This window comes from Natator depressus, chromosome 3 (assembly GCF_965152275.1).
Source record: "Natator depressus isolate rNatDep1 chromosome 3, rNatDep2.hap1, whole genome shotgun sequence".
NCBI lineage: Eukaryota > Metazoa > Chordata > Testudines > Cheloniidae > Natator > Natator depressus.
The window spans coordinates 117,495,802-117,519,456 of NC_134236.1; the positions used below are offsets into that span (position 1 = coordinate 117,495,802).

Here is a 23,655-nt window from a genome sequence, read left to right on the forward strand (position 1 = left end):
CAATATTCATAACTTCAACTACAAAAATGATACACACATATAGCATAATCATAATCAGCAAACCATAACATTGTCTCAGACACCTCATTTGATCCCCTTTATATAAGATTTGGTGGCACTACAGGACCTTGGTTGCAACAATGATCTATACGGTCCCAGGTTATGTCAATAACGTCGCACCCCCAATGCAAAATTGATGCAGGAAGGGATGACACAAACATCGCTGACTGCATCCCAAGAGCTCCCCATCCTTGTTTCTGTCTTACTACAGCTAGTATTGGGTTAGGAGCCGTATCAGCGTATAACAGAAATGGTTTATCAAAGTCATGTTCAATAACATGAGTGAATCTCTTTACAAACTCAAGGTAAAACTTGGTTAGAACAATAGTGGATTGGATCTGCTTTTGCAGCATGGTTCCTGTATGTCTCATGTGATCTTGCCAAGAGCTAAAGAACTTAGCTACTTTATTCATACAAGCTCTGGCAAATGTGTGGAACCTAAGTAACATCAAGTCAATGTAGATATTAATGTTGTCAATAGTATAGGAATCTTGGCAGTTAGCCATAAAAGCAATATGGCAGTCTGCCTCAGTTTCCCTTTTCATACAGCACATCAGGTCTGGAGTGTCTTTTCCCTTTGAAGATGCACTGACAGCAACTGTGCTTTCAGGCACCAGTTTAGGTCCAGCTAACTGCAAGTATAAACAAAGCACTAAGAAGGATCAATCACTGATGTGCCAATGGGACAAAATCATCTTCATGTAAAGGGATTTATGAGTAATTACACTGACACATACCCTGCTGTTTGGTGCAGTAGGATAGTACACATTACTCCACAGCCTGATTCAGTACACAGTTAAGTGAACCATACAAGTGTAGTTTTAGCCATTGTCAAATCACTGACTCATAGCTTCCAAGTTTTGTCCAGCATTGTGCGTGACATTTAATGCAAGTTAGTTCATTTACGTGTGTGCAAATAGCTTGCCTATAATCATAAACATCAGTTTTGAAAACATTGTTGATTTAGTGCCAGGGCAAGGAGTCAAGATGACACTAGATTTCCCTTGCAACGCTCCTCCACCTGGGCAGGGAGCACATGTGGGCACCCCACTTAAGAGATGGGCAGGGGAAGGTCTATGGGAAGCCTCAGCTAATCAGAGGATTGGATGGAGAACAGTTGCTGGGTGGGAGGGAAGCGTGGCCCAGCATTAAGAGTGCTAACCTGGGAATCAGGAGACTCATTCAATTCTCTGCTTTTTCAAAGACTTCCTCTGTCACCTCAGGCAGGTTACTTAGGCTACGTCTACACTAGCTCTTTTGTCAGTATAACTTATGTCACTAAGGGGTGTGAAGAAGAAGAAGAAAAAAAACACACTCCTGAGCAATGTAAGTTACACAGAAAGAAGCACTGGTGTGAACAGTGCTATGTCTGTGGAAGACACTCTCTCATTGACATCTCTCATCACTCATTGGGGGTGGTATAATTATGTCGATGGGAGAGCTTTCTCCCATCAGCATAAAGCGGCTACAGTTGCATCAGTACAGCTGTGCCACACTATAAGCTCTCTAGTGTGGACATGGCCTTAGTCTCTCTATGAGCCTCAATTCCCCATTTGTAAAATGGGGATAACACCATTGCCCTATTTCACAGGGATGATGAGAATAACTACATTAGAAAAATCATGTAGTCCAACTGCAGAGGAATGGTTCAAAAAGTATGGGAGGTGGTGGTTATGGAAAAATGGAACCCACCAATTACATACCCAGCAAAGCAAACAGAACAAATAGATACTTGGTTACCTTTTATTCAATACTCAAGGTACATTCACCTGAAAAGAAAAAAAAAAAAAAACACCAGCACGCTGTCCCATTATTTTGACTAGTATGTTAAAAGATCTATCAGCGATTTCACTCAATTTAATAAAAATCATAGGCATAGTTTGACTTCTATATTTGGGAAGGCAAGGGGCTTAATACTATTAATAATAGGCATCGGTCTAACTTCTGGATTTACTGATTGTTAGTGGTACTTAAGTTACAGTGTACTTGAAATCACAAATACAGTTTACGTTCATTATTTAATCACCCTTTTTTTGTTCTAACTTAATTATTTGCCATGTCTACCAGCTGCCACTTAAAAATCAACATTAGCATAAAAACAAATTCTTGAATAAACAGAACCGAGCACTGTCATGTAACTATGAATAATGTCTCCCTGGTTTTAGAGATACGTAAACATGCAATGCGCACAAACAAATCCATCGCTAAAGTCTGTCCCCTTTGCCCATCTGCCTAAGCACACTGCATTCACATTTAACCTTCTCTGTCACTGTTAGTCTCTAAGGTGCCACAAGTACTCCTTTTCTTTTTGCGGATACAGACTAACACGGCTGCTACTCTGAAATCTGTTCACTCTGTCACTCTCCTGGGCTTGACGCAGTCAATGCTGTACACTATTCAGATGCTTGGGAGCAGCTCAGATCTATGTTCACTTTCTTACAATGTTACCGGTGCTGATTAGAATGTCTAGATGCCTGTGTTTCTGGGGCAAGTCTCTTACTTTATAGGCTAGTAAAACTGAAACGGCCCCAAGCTGGAGCTCTGCTGTGAGCATCAGGTGCTGCTCTCCTGCCTTCCCCTTAGCAACCCAGGTGGGGAAACTGACCTGGACACACAGAGCACCTGGCAACATCACTGCTCACAACCCACCCCCTGAATATTCCTCTGCAGGGAGAAAACAGGGCCAAATAGAAGGGAGAAATCTGCCTCCACCCCCATGCGTCGTATCCATTTGGGGGAGGGGGCGATGCCCCTGCATAAGCCTCACAATCTCTGCCTGTGATAAAAATCACTAGAGATGACATCACAGGTGTTGAAAGGATGCACACTCTGTAACAGGGTAATGCCTGTTCTATGGAAAGAACTGATGAGTTACTATATAATGGCTCTAAACAAAAGCTCACTGTTGTAATTACTGTTTTGTTTCTCAAAAAGAAAAGGAGTACTTGTGGCACCTTAGAGACTAACCAATTTATTTGAGCATGAGCTTTCGTGAGCTACAGCTCACTTCATCGGATGCATACATATTCCACAGTATGCATCCGATGAAGTGAGCTGTAGCTCACGAAAGCTCATGCTCAAATAAATTGGTTCGTCTAAGGTGCCACAAGTACTCCTTTTCTTTTTGCGAATACAGACTAACACGGCTGTTACTCTGAAACCTGTTTTGTTTCCGATATTTACATACCAAGGATTTGTGAATCTCAGTACTTCCTAAACAAACAGTTTAAAAAAGAAAATCATGAGGAGTTCAGATACTATGACAATTGGGGCCATGTAAGTACTTTAGATGGATAATGGGTTGCTTCAAGGCAGCCTATTTTAGCCCCTGGTCCCATAACTGCTTCCCATTTCTCCTGCCTAAGCCAACTCCTTGCCACCCCACTGCTCCATGTAGCTGGGATCAGCTGGGGGAGAACAGTCAGAGAAGGAGACGGAGAAGCTGACTTCTCAGCAAGAAGAATAGTACCCTTAGTGGCGAGCAAGCTGACCTGCAACCCATATTCTCCTGCTTGCCTACAGCCCAGGAAAGCATAACATCTAAGATGTGGGAAATAGTGAAGGGTGGCCTGGAGGACAGGCCTTCAAATCAGGTCAGATAACACCATTATGAATATTAAATACAAGAATTATTGATTTATTAAGTCAGTGAACAGGGCCATTATTTGGATTAATTCATTAATACTTGTAACCTGTGATGTTTCCTTATCTATGTAAGTTCTGTTGCAACAAGAAAATGCAACAGACAAAGAAAACTGAGTGGCTGCCTGATATTTTGGGAGAGGAATTGAGGTCAAGTCACTTCTTTTGAAGTTCGCTGAAGTTTAGGATTATTGGTTACTAGTAGTCGTCTGTTTTTGTTTCCTGGGGGCAGCACACCTGCAAGTAAATAGCTCACTCCAGACAGGTCCAGGGACTGTGATATTTTAAAAAAAAAAAAAAAAAAAAAACTTAAAACATGATTACAAAACTGTAGGAATTCTCTATATACATGTACACACACCCCTCCCATAAATGCAGTTCAAAAGGGTGTCATCTGTTGCAGTAAAAGAGCTAAAAGTAGAGACTCTTGTTTTCAGCCAAGATTGTGACAACATTGACAGCATGTTATCCAGTACACACTATGGGTTTTCAGTAGCCCATGCAATGTGCCAGGCACTGTACAAGCATAAGGAAGTATGGTCCTTGCCCTAGAAAGATTTACATTCTAATAGTGACCAGCTTTCTTCTACTCTGACAAAAACATCAGGTAAAAACATAAAGCAAGACCCCATCACTAACTAGCAAGCACCCGTTTTTAAAACAGGAACAAGGCTTCCCCTACGTCAACTCCAGATAAAATAATAGATACAGAAGATTTCCTGTCACTGAAAAGCTTTTCAGAGGGAAAAGCTATGACTTGGGTTTATTTACCTATCTCTGCTTTTGGGCAATTTACAGGGGTCTCTCTCAACTAAGACACTTGACATCTCCAGTAAGCTAAAATTGAGCACACATCTTTGGATCCCAAAACACTTAAACACACTGTCATCACTCCGCATATTTCCATCCACAAGTAGTATTTACATTGTTTCTTTTTAAAAGTTTATAATCAACTTTCTAATAAGTCACTGTTGCTTTAAAGTTTAACAGGTTTTTAAAGTAACCTGATGGAATATTGTCTGTAGGCTTCTGATCCTTGGTTAAAATAGTTTGATCAGCCATGTAATGTAAAAGTAAACAGACAGAACTGACTGTGTACACTCACATAAAAAAAAAAAACACCTCATTCATGGAACTCCTGAGCAGTTCAAGAAATTGGAACACAGCAAAATCTGAAAATATGAGCTAAACATACTAACATTTACTTCATACTTCAGTTGTTTTTTGGTATACATTCACTGATCTCGATGGATGTAAATGAATAAAACTTTAAAAAAAAAAACAGTAATAGAAACTGGTTGTGCAACTTTAAAAAAAAAAAAACAACTCAGTTTCAATCCAGATAAGTGATTGTCATAAATATAAAGGAAAGGGAAACCACCTTTCTGTATACAGTGCTATAAAATCCCTCCTGGCCAGAGGCAAAATCCTTTCACCTGTAAAGGGTTAAGAAGTTAAGGTAACCCCGCTGGCACCTGACCCAAAATGGCCAATGAGGGGACAAGATTCTTTCAAATCTGGAGGGGGAGGAACAAAGGGTTTGGTCTGTCTGTGTGATGCTTTTGCCGGGAACAGATCAGGAATGCAAGCCTTACAGCTCCTGTAAAGTTAGTAAAAGTAATCTAGCTAGAAAATGCATTAGATTTTCTTTTGTTTAATGGCTTGCAAAATAAACTGTGCCGGAGGGAATGTGTATTCCTGTTTTTGTGTCTTTCTGTAACTTAAGGTTTTGCCTAGGGGGATTCTCTAGGTTTTGAATCTGATTACCCTGTAAGGTATTTACCATCCTGATTTTACAGGGGGTGATTCTTTTACCTTTTCTTTAATTAAGATTCTTTTTTTAAGAACCTGATTGATTTTTCATTGTTCTTAAGATCCAAGGGTTTGGGTCTGTGTTCACCTGTACCAATTGGTGAGGATCATCATCAAGCCTTCCCCAGGAAAGAGGGTGTAGGGCTGGGGAGTGGGGGGGAAGGTCTCCAAGTGGGCTCTTTCCCTATTCTTTGTTTAAAACGCTTAGTGGTGGCAGCATACTGTTCAAGGACAAGACAAAGCTTGTACCTTGGGGAAGTTTTTAACCTATGCTGGTAAGAATAAGCTTAGGGGGGTCTTTCATGCAAGTCCCCACATCTGTACCCTAGAGTTCAGAGTGGGAAGGAACCTTGACAGTGATCCGTTAAATATTTTCAACTGTCGCTAACAGAGCATTTACTGGCTGGCTCTATTCATAATTTCAATAGACAGAAAAAGCATCCATTCAAAGCCATTTCCTGGTCTATTATGCAAAACATCTTTACAATTATTTCTAAACATGAAAAACAAAAATTCTTCTGCAGCCCAATTAGAGGTAACTTTCAAGTCAGAAGAATAGAGATGCACGTTCTTATCTATAATCCCCACAATATTGGGCTTAAAATTATTTGGTGCCTTACAACATTATTCAGTTTTCCCAAAAGAGCATTACAAAAAGTGAGGACTTAGAGCAGTTGGGTGCCCATGTGCCATTCATAGTTGTTCCAGCTATGGTTTTCAACTGAATAGCATAAACAATTGTGATACAATTGACCTTTTCCAAGTTGTATAAGTTAAGCAACATAAAACACAAAGAGCTTTAAATAGTCAAGAAGAGCCTCCCAAGATGAATTGCTGCTAACTAGTAAGAAAATAGGGAAAAAAAAAATGGGGAAATGCATTAAGACATATTTAGCACAACTGTATTTACAGGCACCATGAACAAAAATCAGAGTAGTTTATGACATACCAGAGGGCAGAAGCCAATGATACCCATGAGTAGATGCACAGAGTAACTAAAAGAAAGGGAGTACTTGTGGCACCTTAGAGACTAACCAATTTATTTGAGCATGAGCTTTCGTGAGCTACAGCTCACTGCATCCGATGAAGTGAGCTGTAGCTCACGAAAGCTCATGCTCAAATAAATTGGTTAGTCTCTAAGGTGCCACAAGTACTCCTTTTCTTTTTGCGAATACAGACTAACACGGCTGTTACTCTGAAACCTGTCAGAGTAACTAAACCTGAAGCGGCAGTAAAAGAATGGCTACCTGAGTCCAGAATTGTAACATAGAATCCATTTTGTAATATAACAGAGATACACAATGAAAGTGTGAAATTATACTGGAGTGTAGACCCTATCTTTGCTGTATGCAGTTTGGTTTGAAGTCACAACTAATATAGACATGTCAACAGCTAGACAAGAACATGGCTATAGAGAACAAAAGAAATATAGATGATATTCCTTTCTGTTTCAGGAAGAAGTAATGGCAACTATGCTGCTTTTACACAAAAGAGAATCACACCATTAAAAAAAAAAAGTCAGAAAAGAACAAAGCTACATTCTTCCCTATCAACATTTTTTCTGAAGAATGAACACAAAATGGCTAAGGTCGGATCAGAGGCCTCCGGGAACTTGTCTACAGAGGGAAATTTACTAGAATAAAATCATACTGCTATAGTTGTACCGTATAACTGCCCACATGAACAGTCTTATTCCAGAATAAGTGTCCACACAAGCGCCATTCTAGTGTAACTATAGTGGTATGATTATGCCAGTGAACTCTCCTGGTAACTAGGTGGAATCTATCCCAGACTGGCAGAGACTAAAAGGTATGCCTTCACTGCACAGCTACCTCAGTCATCAGTACCCAGGTTGACCTACCTTGAGTGACAGCAACCATACTGCAAAGCTATAGCCACGTGCTTCCACGCAGGTGCTGCACTCACTCACCTGAGGGCGCTAGGACTCCTGGCATCATTTCCCACAGTTTTTAGGGCTGCAATTGAATCACGCTAGGATTCTTTCACAGTGAATAGTGGTAGAACTTGGCTGTCCTTCTGAGCACACGGGGAAATTGCGGGAAGGCACTGGAGGACTATCGGCACTTGAGTGGTTCAGCCTGTGCCCACATTGCAAAGTGAGCAGGTTACAGTTGGAGCATAAGCAGTACTTTGAATACCCTATGACAGACCAACTACTCTTGGTATAAAAGCAACAACACACTTGGGTGAGAGGATGTGTTTACCAACAGGACTCAGGTTAAGGACAATACCTAAGAGCATGAAATGGATTCTGCAGTGAAGCCCTGAGAGTGAAATCCTCAGTTCCTTGAAGTCAATGGTTAAACTCCCATCAACTTCAGTGGAACCAGAATTCACTCTTATCTAATGGCTGGTCAGACATCATATCTAAGATAGGTTGACGACCTCAGTACAATCAGTCAGTTTCCAGTAAACAGGTGACCACACAACTGGCATGACTCTTCCTAGCGGTTTCTATAGTGATTCAAAGGGCCTAGTGACCTAGACAATGAAGTATGCTCTCACTGCTAAAGGTGGGCCCCAGAATGGGGTTGAGGTAAATTTGTGGGTCAGTGCAGAAAAGCTTGCCAGCCACTCTGGACTTTTTCCTGTAAGCAGAGGAGAGCAGTCCGAAGTACTGTTCTCACTGGGGCCAGTAAGCATGCTCCGAACAGTTTTCAGACACTATAAGAAAACACAAAAGTAACATGGTTTTCACCTCTTGTTACAAATACTCAGAAACAGCACTACAGACTTGTCAGAGGGTAGTCTGGAGCACAGCTCAGAGAAAAATTCTGTGCACATGAACAATGAAAACATGACAAAGACATGTATCAAACATTGTTATTTTCAAACAAATTCAGCTAGCTAGCATGGTTCTGCTTTTACTGCATGCAGTGTCCAGTAATGTCAATTCAGCCCACTTTAATCACAAAAACGTATTTATATTAATACAGTTGTCCAGGAAAATCATGGAGTACTAGTCTGAATCAACAAGAGGCAGCAAGTGACAGTAACTAGTCTATATCAGTTGTTAGACTTTGATGACCAACAATAAGGCCCTACACAAAAACTGTGTATGCCTAAAGCCCATATTCAAATTAAATTTAAATCCTGTAATATAAGCTTCTATATCATTATCTCTTAGGCCAACAGTTAGCTTGTCAATAAATCCAAGTACAAAAGCCAGAAAACATACGCTAGCCACACTTCCTGCCCCCCCAAAAAAAGAAAGTCAAATTTGCTTAAACTAAGTGCCTCTACTGATACTTCTGCTAAAAGCTTTGTTTGGTTGTTTTGTTGAATTTCTTTTAAAAGGAGAAAGGAACTCCAGAAGTTCTGCTCTAGAAGAATTGGAAGCTGATGAGGCTTTAGTAGTAAAGAAAACCTCTTTTACAATCTCCTGTTGAGCTTCCAAATGGGGTTAGCCAGATCCAAATGGTTATTCCCCACATTTTCTAAAAAGTCTATTAATCCTTGTCTAACAGGAATGCATCAGTATCTGCAAGCCTGAATCCTCCACTCAGAACTGTCATCCCCCATTGCATCTATTTATACCATTTTGTCAGGATTCATCTCAATGCCATCACAGTTCTGAGTACAGGTAGAACAGAGCACCAACACACAGGCAGTTTTTCCTCAGAAAGTGCGGTCTGTTCAGCTATGTTGAAGATTATCTTAGCTATTGCTCAGCGCACACATATACGCAAACAAATGCTACAGGGTATTCCGTTTATAGTTTCGATGGGTATCATTGCTGTTTATTTGTAAGCATTTTTTATTTTTATCAATTTTAATTTCCCACAACTGTGAAAGTTTTGGCAAGTCAGACAATTATTTAATGAGAACAGACACGGTGATTCAAAACGTTTAACCTTTATAACCATTAACACACAAACTGTCAACATCACATGTCAAAATATATAAAGTATACTTAAATCAAATGCTAATAAGTTCTCAAGCAACATTTTTCTTACTTTTCCTATCTATACATTTTGATTGACAGAAATATTTTTCATCAGTTTGAGCGTACAGTGAAGTTGATGTTTACTGACATTTACTGATAAAAATCTAATCCTTCCAAACCTAGTTATAGGCTTGGAGGGTTTTTTTTGTGTGCATGCTGTAATTACAAAACAGTCCTAGAAAACTAAGCTTTTTTAGCTATAGTAGTCACAGGATAAAACTTAAAATATTGATCTTTGGTCAGAAATAAAATCTGACAGTGGTGGGCTGAAAGGCAGACACATTGTGCCAACATGGCTATTACCCAGTTATTTACAGGCTTTTAAGTTACAATTCTGACATTCAGATGCAATGACAGAAGTTAACGTGTACCCATAAAGAAATACTTTTTCCCTGCCTATTTCCTTATTACAAAATTGTCATGCATGGAGTGGTACCAGAAGGAGATTTCTGTTGTGAAGCTAAGAGGTCAAATTCACACTGTGAAATTGGAAATCAACGACAGAGTCTTTAATTTATTCACTCCTATGAGCCTCTTCGTTTCAAAGCACACGTGTCTTAGTGTCAATCAGATGATTAAACTGCAACCAGGCCTTGATTATTCTGTGTCATACTAATTAAGTGAGAGCCCAAGTAAAGAGTGACCTGTTAAAAGGAATAGACAAGCTAAAATAAATTATGCAAGAAAACAAACCAAGTTTACAAAAGGCATACAATAAAACCTTTTCAAATGATTAGCAGATTTATCCCTTTATCAAGTAAGGCAATAAATTTGAACGCTAAGATAAAATGCAGGAGAGACAGACTAGTAAGAGGAAAGAATGTGTTAGGTAAATATTCCATGTGACAAAGCAAGATATATTTCCTTTTAAATCAACACCACTGAAAGAAACAGATCTTTCTATGGAAGTTATTTGTGTTGTGAAGTTATGCATTACATCACATTTCTACAGCATTCTCTTTCGTAGAGGCTGCTTGCATGCCCTGTCATCATAAGTGCTCTAGCATTCTTACATGAGTTCAGACTTACAAATGCTGAAATTACCCATGTCATCCTATAACAAAACAGTAGCATGGCTTCCAAATCTGCCTGCTCTTCAGACAAAGTTGCCAAGAACTGACCACAGCTATGCAGCTCAATCAGCATTAAGATGCTTAAGTGAGGGCTTCTGATCAATGGGAAACTTTCTCTTCACAAGGACAGTAATCATAGCTTCAAGTCAGCATGATGCCAACAGAACATTTTGATCCATCTTACTATATCCAATTCCATCTAACAAGTGAACCCTGCAATAAAATGTATAAACTCTCAAAAAGATGCAAATGATAGGATGCAGGAAATGAAGCTCTCACCCAATTCTTAATCATTTTCCTCTCTGTGTAGCATATTGCAACGTACAACAGCAGCTTGTAAAATACTCTATGGTGTGACAAAATTTCTGTCTTTAATAAATGGATCATAAAGTAAGTCAAACTAGAGCTGCCAGGATTTGACTATTTAAAAAAAAAAAAAAAAAAAAAAGATATTAATACTCTAAAGCTGCCTTTCCAAAACAGTGCTGCCAGGAGGTTAGAGATGATCACACATAAAAATCCAGAGTGATCACAAAGTTATGGCATCCTGCATCTGCAAACACATATTGCAACCGGACAGCCCTGACCTGTCCAGGTGCCTGCCTCCCCATCCTCCAGAAAAAAAAACTTGCCCATTTGTTCAGCTTTGAAGATGCTCTGCACTCTTTTCAGATGCAACAGCTACACTGAAGCTTCCCACAGCTATGTCAACACGCTGATGAAGCCTCAAAATGGGGTGGGAAACTTTGGTGGATAAATGAAAGAGATGGGTGCTATAGTCACAGAATCTGGAGCTCAGTGTTCCAATCCCAGCTCTAACACTAACTCTGTTAGTTTCTCCATCTGTAAAATGGGGTTAATAATTCTTGCTTACTAAGCTGGTTGCAGTTTTCCAACAAAATTATACAAATGCCATGCCTTTTTTGAGAGTAATTGGCTTTGTTTAGAACTCTGCAGAATGAGTCACATAATACTTGTAATATTCTTTGAAAATAACTGCATTACTGATTATGCAAATAGACTGGGCAATATGACCACAAGTGAAATGGACAAAGGGACTGAGCATTGGACAGAATTCAATTAAAGAAGAACACACACACACACAAAGTACCATGGAGCTCTCAATCCCAACCCAAAGCAAAGTTATCCAGGTCAAAAATGTACTCCTCTCCAAAAGGTAATACTATAACTTTGCTGGTTTCTGAACTATGGAGCTAGGAGACCAAAGTCACCAAAGTGGATGGGAAATCTCCCAACAAACTGCCAGGTTTCCAGCAGGATTCTGGAAATCCTAAACAAGCAATGCCAAGCTTACACGCGCTCATGGAAAATAACTTTTCTTGCCCAGGAGACTGACTGACTTGGAATCAACATCAAATACATCCTTCAAGTTGTAACGTTGGGACATTTTATCAGCTCCTCTCCTCCCTTGGGGGGTTGAATGGCTCAAAGCAGGACTGCTACTGTTTAGCCAGGCATTCAGGAGCCCTACGATTCCAGAGTGTGTTATTTAATGAGCATTTCAGGGATCTTCAAAAGGATCACACGAGAGTCACGGTACGCCCCTGACAGCCAAGCACCAACAACGGGCGCGTTGCACAGAGACCAGCAGGAGGCCAGAGCTGTGCAGCACGAGCACTTGTATATACAAAAGCAGGAGGCGGCGAGAACTACTAACATTAACTCCACAGCCGCGGCTCCCCCCGCAAGCCGCAGAACAACATGTCCGGAGGCGCGGTGTTCGCTCGCGGCGAGTCCCGGGAAGGGGACGGCACAGAGCTGGGGAGTCAGCAGGCGGCCGAGCTTCGCAAAGCGCGTGGAAGAGGAAGAATGGGAGCTTGTTCGGCAGCGCCCCACGTTCCCGGCAGAAACAGGGGGGTGGCGGGACACGGCGAGTCCCCTCCAGGCAGCTGTTCCCTGACACAGAAAGTTTGTGCCCACCACAGGGGGCGCGCGGGGGACCCCCAGCTGCGAGCCCCGGCGGCTCCCCTGAGCGGGACGAGCCCGGCTGAGTCGCCCTCTTACCTTTGGTCCAGTCCACGACTTGTTTTGGGCTCCACTTGGTAACGGGCTCCATGCTGGCCGCTCTCCCGCCGGGCTGAGCCGCGCCACAAAGGTCCCTGCCGGGAAGCCTGCGCCAGCGGGGCACGCTCACCCCAGCCACTTGTCCCGCTCTCCCTCCTCCAGCCACAGGCTCCCCTTTCAAGCGCCCATCCCCGCTCCCCGGCTGGGCGGGCTGCCCCAGCTCTAGCAGCTCCGCCCGCCTCCTGCGGGCTCCTCCCCCACGTGCTTCCCCCGTCTCTGCCGCGCGTCCCGGCCCCGCCCTCTGCCTGGCCGCGCAGCACCCCCCGGCGCTCGGCTCTGCCCCTTCTCCTCTCCCGGCTTCGCAGGCTGCGCCCAGCGGAGGCGGGCCGGGAGCGGCTCAGCGGATCAGGTTGCGTGTGCAGCTGTTTCCAGCCCAAGCGGGGGCTGAAGCGAAACTCTTGAGCAGGGCCGGGCCGGCGCTGTCTGCTCCCCGCCCGCCGGCGCCCACGCGCACTCCGCAGCCGCTTTGGGCCTCTGCCCGGATGGGCTTTCAGAGCGGGGGTTATGGCCTCCCCCGGGGAGCGGGCGCAGGGGCTGTGGCATGGACCCGTCCGCGGGAATGGCTTCGTTCCATTTGTACAGTGGCGGCGCTGAGAGCCAACTGTAAACCCTGCATATAATGGAAACCACTTCAAGCGGGGGGGCTGCAGCACCCCTAGTTCCAGCACCTATGCCAGCATGGACATTTTCTTCTTTAACCATTCTCCCCTGGGGTTTTTCTTTCCTTTTCCTGGGTCTCATTTTCCCTTAGAGGGCCTGAGTGGGGCTTAATTGTTTGGCAGGGCTGCGTGGCTGAGCCCTGCTGGCACTTCTAGGGTTGGCCCCAGTAACCTCAGGGCTTATTGCCTCAGTTATGAAAATAAAACAATTGCTTGAGCACCTCTTCCATTACGAATTAAGCACTGGCCAGGATCCTGCAAGGAGTTGGGGGAGGACCCCCACATGGAACTCAAATACCCAACCCGAGAGCCAGGGCTTAAATTCAGTCAGAGCTATCTGGAGCAGAGTTCCAGTAAATATTTTCGAACTCATAGGAGCCCCAGCATGCCCTGTGGGGCAAAAGTCCCAAGCTCCAGGAAATAATCTGTGAGAATTTAAGTGCCACCTAGGCCCCAGACAGGCAAAGACCTAACCCACGTGCCTAACTGTATGCGTTGGGAGTAGCACTATCAAAGTGGGACTGCCCAAAGTGAAGCACATTAAGTCTTTGCCAAAGCAAGGCCATAGAATGCACATCTCTCTCACGAATGGGCTCAGATGTGCTTCCAGGGGAGAAGAGACTCTTTAGTAAAATAAGATTTATGGTCTTGATTCTCAAAAAGAAAAGGAGAACTTGTGGCACCTTAGAGACTAACCAATTTATCTGAGCATAAGCTTTCGTGAGCTACAGCTCACTTCGTCGGATGCATAAAGTGGAAAATACAGTGAGGAGATTTATATACACACAGACCATGAAAAAATGGGTGTTTATCATACACATTGTAAGGAGAGTGATCACTTAAGATGAGCTATTACTAGCAGGAGAGTGGTGTGGGGGGGGGAGAGAAAACCTTTTGAAGTGATAATCAAGGTGGGCCATTTCCAGCACATTTCCAGGAGTTAACAAGAACGTCTGAGGAACAGTTGCGGGGGGAGGAATAAACAAGGGGAAATAGTTTTACTTTGTATAATGACTCAACCACTCCCAGTCTCTATTCAAGCCTAAGTTAATTGTATCCAATTTGCAAATTAATTCCAATTCAGCAGTCTCTCGTTGGAGACTGTTTCTGAAGTTTTTTTGTTGAAGAACAGTCACTTTTAGGTCAGAAATCGAGTGACCAGAGAGATTGAAGTGTTCTCCGACTGGTTTATGAATGTTATAATTCTTGACATCTGATTTGGGTCCATTTATTCTTTTACGTAGAGACTGTCCAGTTTGACCAATGTACATGGCAGAGGGGCATTGCTGGCACATGATGGCATATATCACATTGGTGGATGTGCAGGTGAACGAGCCTCTGATAGTGTGGCTGATGTTATTAGGCCCTGTGATGGTGTTCCCTGAATAGATATGTGGGCACAGTTGGCAACGGGCTTTGTTGCAAGGATAGGTTCCTGGGTTAGTGGTTCTGTTGTGTGGTGTGTGGTTGTTGGTGAGTATTTGCTTCAGGTTGGGGGGCTGTCTGTAGGCAAGGACTGGCCTGTCTCCCAAGATCTGTGAGAGTGATGGGTCGTCCTTCAGGATAGGTTGTAGATCCTTGATAATGCTTTGGAGAGGTTTTAGTTGGGGCTGAAGGTGATGGCTAGTGGCGTTCTGTTATTTTCTTTGTTGGGCCTGTCCTGTAGTAGGTGACTTCTGGGTACTCTTCTGGCTCTGTCAATCTGTTTCTTCACTTCAGCAGGTGGGTATTGTAGTTGTAAGAATGCTTGATAGAGATCTTGTAGGTGTTTGTCTTTGTCTGAGGGGTTGGAGCAAATGCGGTTGTATCGTAGAGCTTGGCTGTAGACAATGGATCGTGTGGTGTGGTCTGGTTGCGAATACAGACTAACACGGCTGCTCCTCTGAAACCGGTCTTGATTCTGCGAACACTTATGCACATGCTCAACTTGAACAGAGTAGAGCTGTCTGGAACATTTTCCAATCAGTCACAGTTTCAACAACAACAAAAAGGAGGAAAAATAATTCTATGGGTTTTTTCACAGATTTCAAACCTCCTTCCCTCACCCCCTCATTTTCCCCCCTAGGTCTACTAACAAAAGTTATGCACCCATGTTCAACATTCTGGGGTAATCTACACTTACACCACTGTAAGTGCTACTTAGTGAAGACGCTACCTACACCAATGGGAGAGCTTCTCCCATTGGCGTAGGTACTCTACCTCCACAAGATGTGGTAGCTATGTTGATAGGAGAAGCCCTACCTTCAACATAGCGCTGTCTATGCCAGGAGTTAAGTCAGTAAAACTACATCACTCAGGGGTGTGGACGTTCCAAAACGATAGCATAAAAAGTGTCCCTTTTTCTGAAGGTTAGCATTTACAGAAGGAAGAGCCCTATTTTATGGCCCATTGAATAAGAATTATACAGTAGAACTTCAGAACGACAAACACCAGAATTACGAACTGACCAGTCAACCAGACACCTTATTTGGAACTGGAAGTACACAATCAGGCAGCAGCAGAGACCAAAAAAGAAAAAGAAAAGCAAATACAGTACAGTACTGTGTTAAATGTAAGCTTCTACAAAATAAAGGGAAAGTTTAAAAAAAATATTTCACAAGGTAAGGAAACTGTTTCTGTGCTTGTTTCATTTAAATTACAATGGTTAAAAGTAGCATTTTTCTTCTGCATAGCAAAGTGTCAAAGCTGTATTAAGGCAATGTTCAGCTGTAAATTTTTGAAAGAACAACCATAATGTTTTGTTCAGAGTTAAGAACATTTCAGAGTTACGAACAACCTCTATTCCCTAGGTCTTCATAACTCTGAGGTTCTACTGTATTACAGCTGGTCAGAAACTGGAATTCCCATTCCATGGAAAATTCTGAAATTTCAAAAAACTTCCATTCCAAAATGGAATGAAAAATTAAATTTTCCCATGGAACAGGAATTCCAAATATTTTTTTTAGAAAAAAATCAAAAGGGCATTTCATTTTGTATTTCTCTAAACACTTCTGAGGTTCCCCAAGCTGCTCAGAGTTCCAGGATCCTGCTTTATTGGGAAGCCAGACAGCTTGAGAGCTAAGGTTTTTAGGCTGCCAAGGAGCCAGGACCCTGAAAGACCTAAAACCCCTGACAGGCTGCCCAGAGCCAGATGGCCTCAGAGGTGAGAATGATTTTCCAGTGGAAAATCTAAATTGTCTAGCAAAATTGAAATTTTTTTGTGGAAAATTTTGATTAGTGAGAAAGTGATTTTTCCTTTGGAAAATAATTCTAACAGAAGATTGCCCCAACCAGCTCTACATTGTGTACTGCCACAGAACGTGGAGACCTGGACAAATCTAAACAGTCAGTTTCTCCAGCAAGGAGAAAATGTACAGGTAATGATTTTAGGCTCGAGAGAGAGTGCAGCTGCAGCACACTTTTGCACTTTCCCAGCCCTGGTCTACACTGGGGGTGGGAAGGAGACACACACACCGATCTAAGTTACGCAATTTCAGCTATGTGAATATCGTAGCTGAAGTCGACGTACTTAGATCGACTTACCATGGTATCTTCACCACGGTGAGTCAACTGCTGCCTCTCCCCCGTCGACTCCGCCTGCACCTCTCGCGGCGGTGGAGTACAGGAGTCGACAGGCGAGCGCTCGGGGGTTGATTTATCGCGTCTAGACCCCTGCTGGATCGATCTCTGCCCACCGATCCGGCGGGTAGTGTACACATACCCTCAGAAGCTGATTATGGGGTGGGGCTGCAATACAGGAAAAGTCTGACTGCTGCAGAACGCTCGTATTAGAAAAAAGGTCACCCAGTATTAAACCATAAAAACTTTTAGGAACCCACTCAATAATTTGGGAAATGAACCCTTGGCATAGGAAATTACGGCCCATTCCTAAAAGAAAAATAAATGGTTGACTATGTCAATAAGAGGGAGTATGGTCTAATGGTTAAAGCTGGAGATCTAAATTCTGCTTCTGGTCCTGTCATAGGCTAACTTAGTTCCTGATGTTGCGTGAGTTACTTCATCATCTTTGCTTCAGTTCTCCCATCAATGATAACATCAAAACAGCTTTACTGGGGCATTGTGTGGTTTAATTCATTCACATTTTAAAGCATTTTGAATCCTTGTATGGAAGGAATTGTAGAGATGCAAAAAACTATTATAATCTAACATGTTCTGTCAGGTAGTTCCTTTAAATGCTTTAGACTGAGACTATTCCAGCAAAACAGTTAATCTTTAAAATTTAATCCTTTACATTAAGTGGAATAGCAATCCTCTGATGCAATGGGATCAGAGAACATAGAATGGGACTAGAGATGGAAATGGTTGATTCCTTTTCCATCCGCATAGTATTTGGATATTGTGTTTTAAACTGAAATTTCTTGCACAGGGCTTCCAAAATGGGTACAACATAGATCATCAAGCAAGGATTTGCTCCATAGGGATTTTTACAGGGGCATAATTTGAGGAAATGGAGGGATTAAATTCCAAGCCATGCAAGATCAGTAGCTGCAGTTGCAGTAAACATTTTAAGGAATGCCATACACTCCACCCACACTGTAACTGGGGAACTCACATGGGTTAGCAATTGGGGGGAGATTATTTTTCATTTCTGGAAAAAATTATTTCTTTTTATGTTTGCTGTCTCTCTCTACCCCTACCTCTACTTCTTGGTTGATGGCAGAAATTGAGGACATTGATGGTATGTGGGGAAGAGCATCCCTAACCACTTGGCAGTATTATTAATTAATTATTATTATTTATTATTTAACTAACATTTATATTGCAGTAGTGCCTAAGCCACAACCTGGTTGGGCCCAGTCATGCAAGGCAATTACTGTGGTGGCTGATGTCCACGCTACCCTCCTTCTGTTGGTGGTGTGTGTTCTGAGCAGGAGCACTTCCACTGAATGAAGAGGGGCAGTGTGGGGATCTCTCAGTGGGGGCCAGGGCTCTAAGCTCCATAGAGCTCTCTGCCCGGAGCCAAGCTGCAACCCAGGCTTCTTGCTCCCCCCATTCTCAGCTGGGAATGGGGGGAAGCTGCCCAGGGCGTCTTGCCTCCAGCAGGGAGATCCACACCTGGAGTCCAGCCGGCTGCTGTGCTCCCGGCGAGGAGCCAGGACCTGGGGGGGGGAGGGGGGAGACAGTAGGGCTCCCAGTGGGGAGCCCAGACGGCAGCCCTGCTTGGAGCAGAGACCCGGCAGCAACCCGGCTGGGAGCCCGGAGCTGGCTTTCTTGTCAATTTCACGGATCCAGCAGAGCCATGAAATTGACAAGACAGCCAGCAGCCAATGTAGGGAAGACAGTATCTACACAGACACTGCGCCACCCTAACTACACCGGCATAAGCCCTACGCGTCTCACGGAGATGGAGTTATTATGTCGGTGTAGTAGGAGCACTTACATCAGCGGGAACAAGGCTGTAGCGTAGACAGTACGCCATATTGACATAGGTCAGGTCAACATACACTGCCTTATGTCGACCTAACTCTCTAGTGTAGACCAAGCCTGAGACCATGCTAGGATATTGTCTATGTGTTAGGGCTTGTCTACATTACCCGCTGGATCGACGGGCAGCGATCGATCCAACGGTAAATCGACCACCGAGCGCTCTCCCATCAACTTTGGTGTTCCACCAGGGCGAGAGGCACAGGCGGAGTCGACGGAAGAGCATCAGCTGTCGACTTACCGCAGCGAAGACACCATGGTAAGTAGATCTAAGTACGTTGACTTCAGCTACGTTATTCACATAGCTGAAGTTGCGTAACTTAGATTGACACCCTCCCACCCCCACCCGCCCCACGCCCAGTGTACACCAGGCCTTAGAGAAATGCTTTCCCTCTCCATTCTCACTTTAATTCTGGTTTTGGGTGGCCAGAGTCCTACTACTGAGTGGGAGCCACTGACTGCATGGAGGAGCACCACAAAGACCAGGATTGGAGCAAGAAACACTCCACAGTGTTGCCAACTCATAAGATTTTATCACAACTCTTATGGTGTTTTTCTTAAAGTCCTGGCTCTTAGAGTCATGTGATTACATGAAATCTCAGATTTCATAAAAACAAAGCAATCACTCTGTATCTAACCTATCAGACCTGATCCTCAAAGGAAACCTGCAAAACACTTGCAAAAGACAAGCCTAGGAGCTTAAATTTATAACTTTGCTAGACGCTAAACCATGGACTGAATAGAGACACTGGATTTATGGCCTATTACAACAATCTACAACCCCTCTCCCGCAGCTGCTTTCCCACCCGCTTTCCCACCCACTCACCCCCTTTATTTCCTCCCTATGATAGGAGGGATGTTAACGGGCCACTTCACCTTGAATGGTCCCTTGAAATATTTGTTAACTACTTATGCTGAACAATCTGTTCCACCTTGTGACACTCTGGGTAAGGGCATGTCTACACCACAAAATTAAGTCGACATAATTTATGTCAGTTTTCAGACACTGCAGTAATTACATCACTTGTACGTGTCTACACTTTGCTCCTTTTGTCAACGGTGCACGTCCTCATCAGGAGCGCTTGCACCAACTGAACAGTCGACGTAGGCAACACAGTGTCTACACTGAGACAGCATTGACTTAACTACCTCACCGTTGACTCTACATCTCTCATGGAGGTGGAGTTAAGTTGATGTAGTGGATGAATTACATAGGTGGGAGCGAAATTTTAGTGTAGACACTTACGGAGTTAGGTCGACATAAGGTGCCTTGCGTCGACCTAACTCTGTAGTGTAGAACAGGCCTAAGTTTCCCAGACCCGAAGAAGAGCTCTGTGTATCTCAAAAGCTTGTCAGTCTCAAGAAGTTGGTCCAGTAAAAGATATTACCTCACCCACTTTGTCTTCACAATGGTTAGGCAGCTGACATGCTGGGCCCACTGTCTATCATGCTGTCCAATAATGTCTTGTTGTTTCCTTGTGCTCCCCCCTCCCCCACATCTATCTTACTGTATCCATCTCTTGTCTCTTGTCAGCTACTTACCCTGTAAGCTGCTTGGGACAGGGACTGTCTCTTTGTTCTGTGTTTATGTAGCACCGAGTATATAGGGTTGTGGTCCATGACTGCGGCTTTCAGACACTGCTGCAACAGCATGCAAGTGAACAGATACATATACATACACCCTGAGGCAGAGTCTGTTGAGGCTTATAGCTGGATAAAGCATTTTAGAAATATAGTTTTAAAAAACAGAAACAACATGAAGTTAAGACTTTTGAGTGAGAGGAAGAAAAAAAAATATATATATATATACACACAGACACATACACAAACAAACACATGAAAACCTTCTCAATATTAATTATTTTTCACTTATCGGAGAACCATCATTTTGCTCAGTTTTTTGGTTAGGTTCTGGTTCATTTATTTGCTATTCAGTTTGTGAACCATGTGCCTGTCAGTTAGTCTCCAAACACTTTGGAAAGACTACAATGCAATTAGTTAAAATCCACATTGTACACATTTAACTGGTACAAAAGCCAGAAGTTTACAGATTTCCCATAGTACCTATGTCATTCAAATTTAAACAACACCTAAAAAAGCAACTCCCTCCTAACCAGCCCACCTCAGGCAAATGACTGAATAAACAGATGAGGCTTGCAGTGCCCATTTAGCAGTTTAACAATGGTTAACGTAACAATGATTTTGTATTGTCTACACAGGTGCTGAGCTCCCCAGATTGTAAGAAGAAAAGCAAATGATTCTCCCTCTTGGCTTTAGAGCATTCATCTGGTGAGCAGCATCTCCTTTGTCATCAATGTTGGGCCCAATCCCACTTGGATAATCCCCCTCCCCGGTTTAAGGCATACAAATCAGGTCCTTTGTCAGCAGACTAGCAAGGTGGTACATTCCTGTGTGGTTCTTAATTATTCCTCACTGGTATATCTGACAGTTTTTTTAAATGGCTGATTTAGCGTTCTTAGACAAGATGGGATTGTGTTGACTCTGTCTGTATGACGTACTGTACCCACTTACCCTCAGGTTACTGAAGGAGGTCTTTAGGACCTCATTTGGGGCAGAGGCAGAGAGTCAATGGATCCATTTCTGAGTTGCTTACCTGTGTTTCTTCAGTTTAAACCCAGACAGGAACTGTGTATTAAACTGCTTTTTCTCCAGCTGCATCATCTCACTCTCTTCTCCCCTTAAAACAAGGTTCACTGTAAGTGACTGTCATGATGTAATTAGCTGGCATGATTAGATGAACTGCTATTTGTTTAATCATGGCTCTGTTTAAAATACTTGCTGCAACAGGAGAAGGGAAAAATCAGTTTTACCAGCTTTCTTCATTTCCATCAATGCCTACTTGAAAAACAGCATTGCCCCTTGGCATGACTTCAGATGCTACATATTTTACTGGACATCTTTAATGCCAATATGTTGTCTGACATGACTGTGGTGTCAGTAAACATGGTAGTGCTCTTTCTTTGCTTACATCTGGTGTATTCATGGAGGATGGAGTTCAATCCTCTGCTGATGGCCAGAACAAGGGCCGTCCAATTATATGAATTTCACTCAAAATGCATCGCCCTGATTTCATTCAGACAAACATGACGATCAATAGTTTGCTGTCTCCCTCCAGTCCTCATTCGTAAACGTTTTTCCACAATGACAGATGAGTATCTGAAGGCCACGTTTCCCAGGGGCGTCAACCCAGTGACTATATTGAAAATTTGGTCTTGCAAGAATTAGCATGTATAAGTGTGGGTACAGATCAGATAACCATAGAGAACTAATTACCCAATTTGTATGCTCTGCTATTGTGCATGAAAATATGGGGATTTTGAACATGCAGTAAATCACACTTGCAAATTTACACCATTTACAATTTACAATTTTTTGAAAATGTGCCCTCCTTGTTTATATAATTAATTTAAAAGTTATGTTTAATCTCAGTCCAGTAAGGTTTAATTTTAACTGTATTCTCTCAACAGGTACATTATTTGCTTAATTATAATCATTAGTATTTATAGCACTTTTAGGGCTAGACTGACTCTAGCCCTAAGGTGAGCATGAGGGAATAAGTACTTCCTTATAGCCATGCAGCTGCATTATGGCTTCTGGACTGGAGCTCCAGGTGTAGGAGGGAGTCATATGGGAGTGACACCATTGTAGACTGTGTGCCCAAAGAGTTTTTGAATGCCTGTTGTAACTCAGGCTGCTGTGATACACAGCAGTCTCACAAGTCCTGAGGGGTCCCCTTACCGTGAATGGGTCTGGAATCTTGACTCCCAGCCATCGAATGCCTAACACTCCCACCCACAAACACGTGCGCAGGAAGGGTCTCAGGAGTACAGAGCCATGGCTCCATTCCCTCCTCCACACAGCCAGCAAACTGATCAAGTGCACCCTGAAAAGGGGTGAAATAATGTCATACACCCCCAGTCACAGTGAGGGAGGAGCAGGGGAGGAATTGTGTGAATGTCTGAATCACGATCCTTCACAGTGCTGTTCTGGAGGTGATACAGCTATGTCTGCCCTATACTCAGGGCTGAGACTGAATCTAGTCCTAATCTGCAAATCCCTGATGCTGGAAATCAGATCCCTGCAGGTGGATCCCAACAAAATCAGTGAGGTTCTACATGGGCGTAAGATTTTGTCTGCACAGATCCAATTGCAGGATCGGGGCTTAGATCTCAAAATCCTTTTTCAAAGGTAGGTAAGCATTATTATCCCTATTTAGAGGTGTGGGAAACGGTTTTATTGCAGTGTGGACACACTTAACCTTAAGGGTTAAGTGACGAGCCAAGCATCACACACCAAATTAAAAAAGCGTAAATGGTTTCAGTTCAGGGCACAGGAAAGTTATTCTTACTGGACATTTTTTTTTAAAGGTCAGCATATTACAATGTATATCTTTGCACGTAGGAGTTGTTTGACTTTATCCTGTTTGTTCCTTCAGCAAATCTTTGGCTTAGAGAGCTTCATTGTATTTTACTGCGTGTGTCTAAAGGGTTTACGTATTTATTAATGTGGGATTCGCAGTGTACCAGAAATAGTGGCAAACTTCAAATAGTAGAAAAATAGAAATCCTGTGCCTCCCCTTGTCATCAGTGATTATCATCAGGGAATGATTTTCCTGACCATGTGCCATTCATACTGTAGCATGTCATTTATTACTCCTCCTCCCCATAACAACAGCAACAAAACAAGAGTTTAGCATTTATTTAGAGCTTTTCAAGCATTGCCATACTCATTCAGATAATCCCAGTGAAATCATGGGACCACTCACAGAATAAGAAAAGGATTTAACCCTAATTAACTAGCATTCACAAAGACTCTTTGAGGTAGGTAAGTATTTGAAACCTCACTTTACTGATTGGGAAAACTGAGAGAGAGAGAGATTAAGTGACTCACAGTGAATCAGTCTCAGAACTGG

The 23,655-nt window shown here is 42.9% G+C and overlaps 1 protein-coding gene across 1 annotated transcript in view; it reads right to left on the bottom strand.

Annotated features, from left to right (window-relative positions):
- CNKSR3 (CNKSR family member 3) overlaps positions 1-12,775 on the bottom strand; it is a 96,278-nt gene extending 83,503 nt beyond the window's left edge. Inside the window, exon 1 of the mRNA XM_074948648.1 lies at positions 12,580-12,775. Coding sequence (XP_074804749.1) covers positions 12,580-12,631 — 52 coding nt within the window. The 5' untranslated portion in view covers positions 12,632-12,775. The remainder of the gene's footprint in view (positions 1-12,579) is intronic.
- Positions 12,776-23,655: the final 10,880 nt, after the last annotated feature.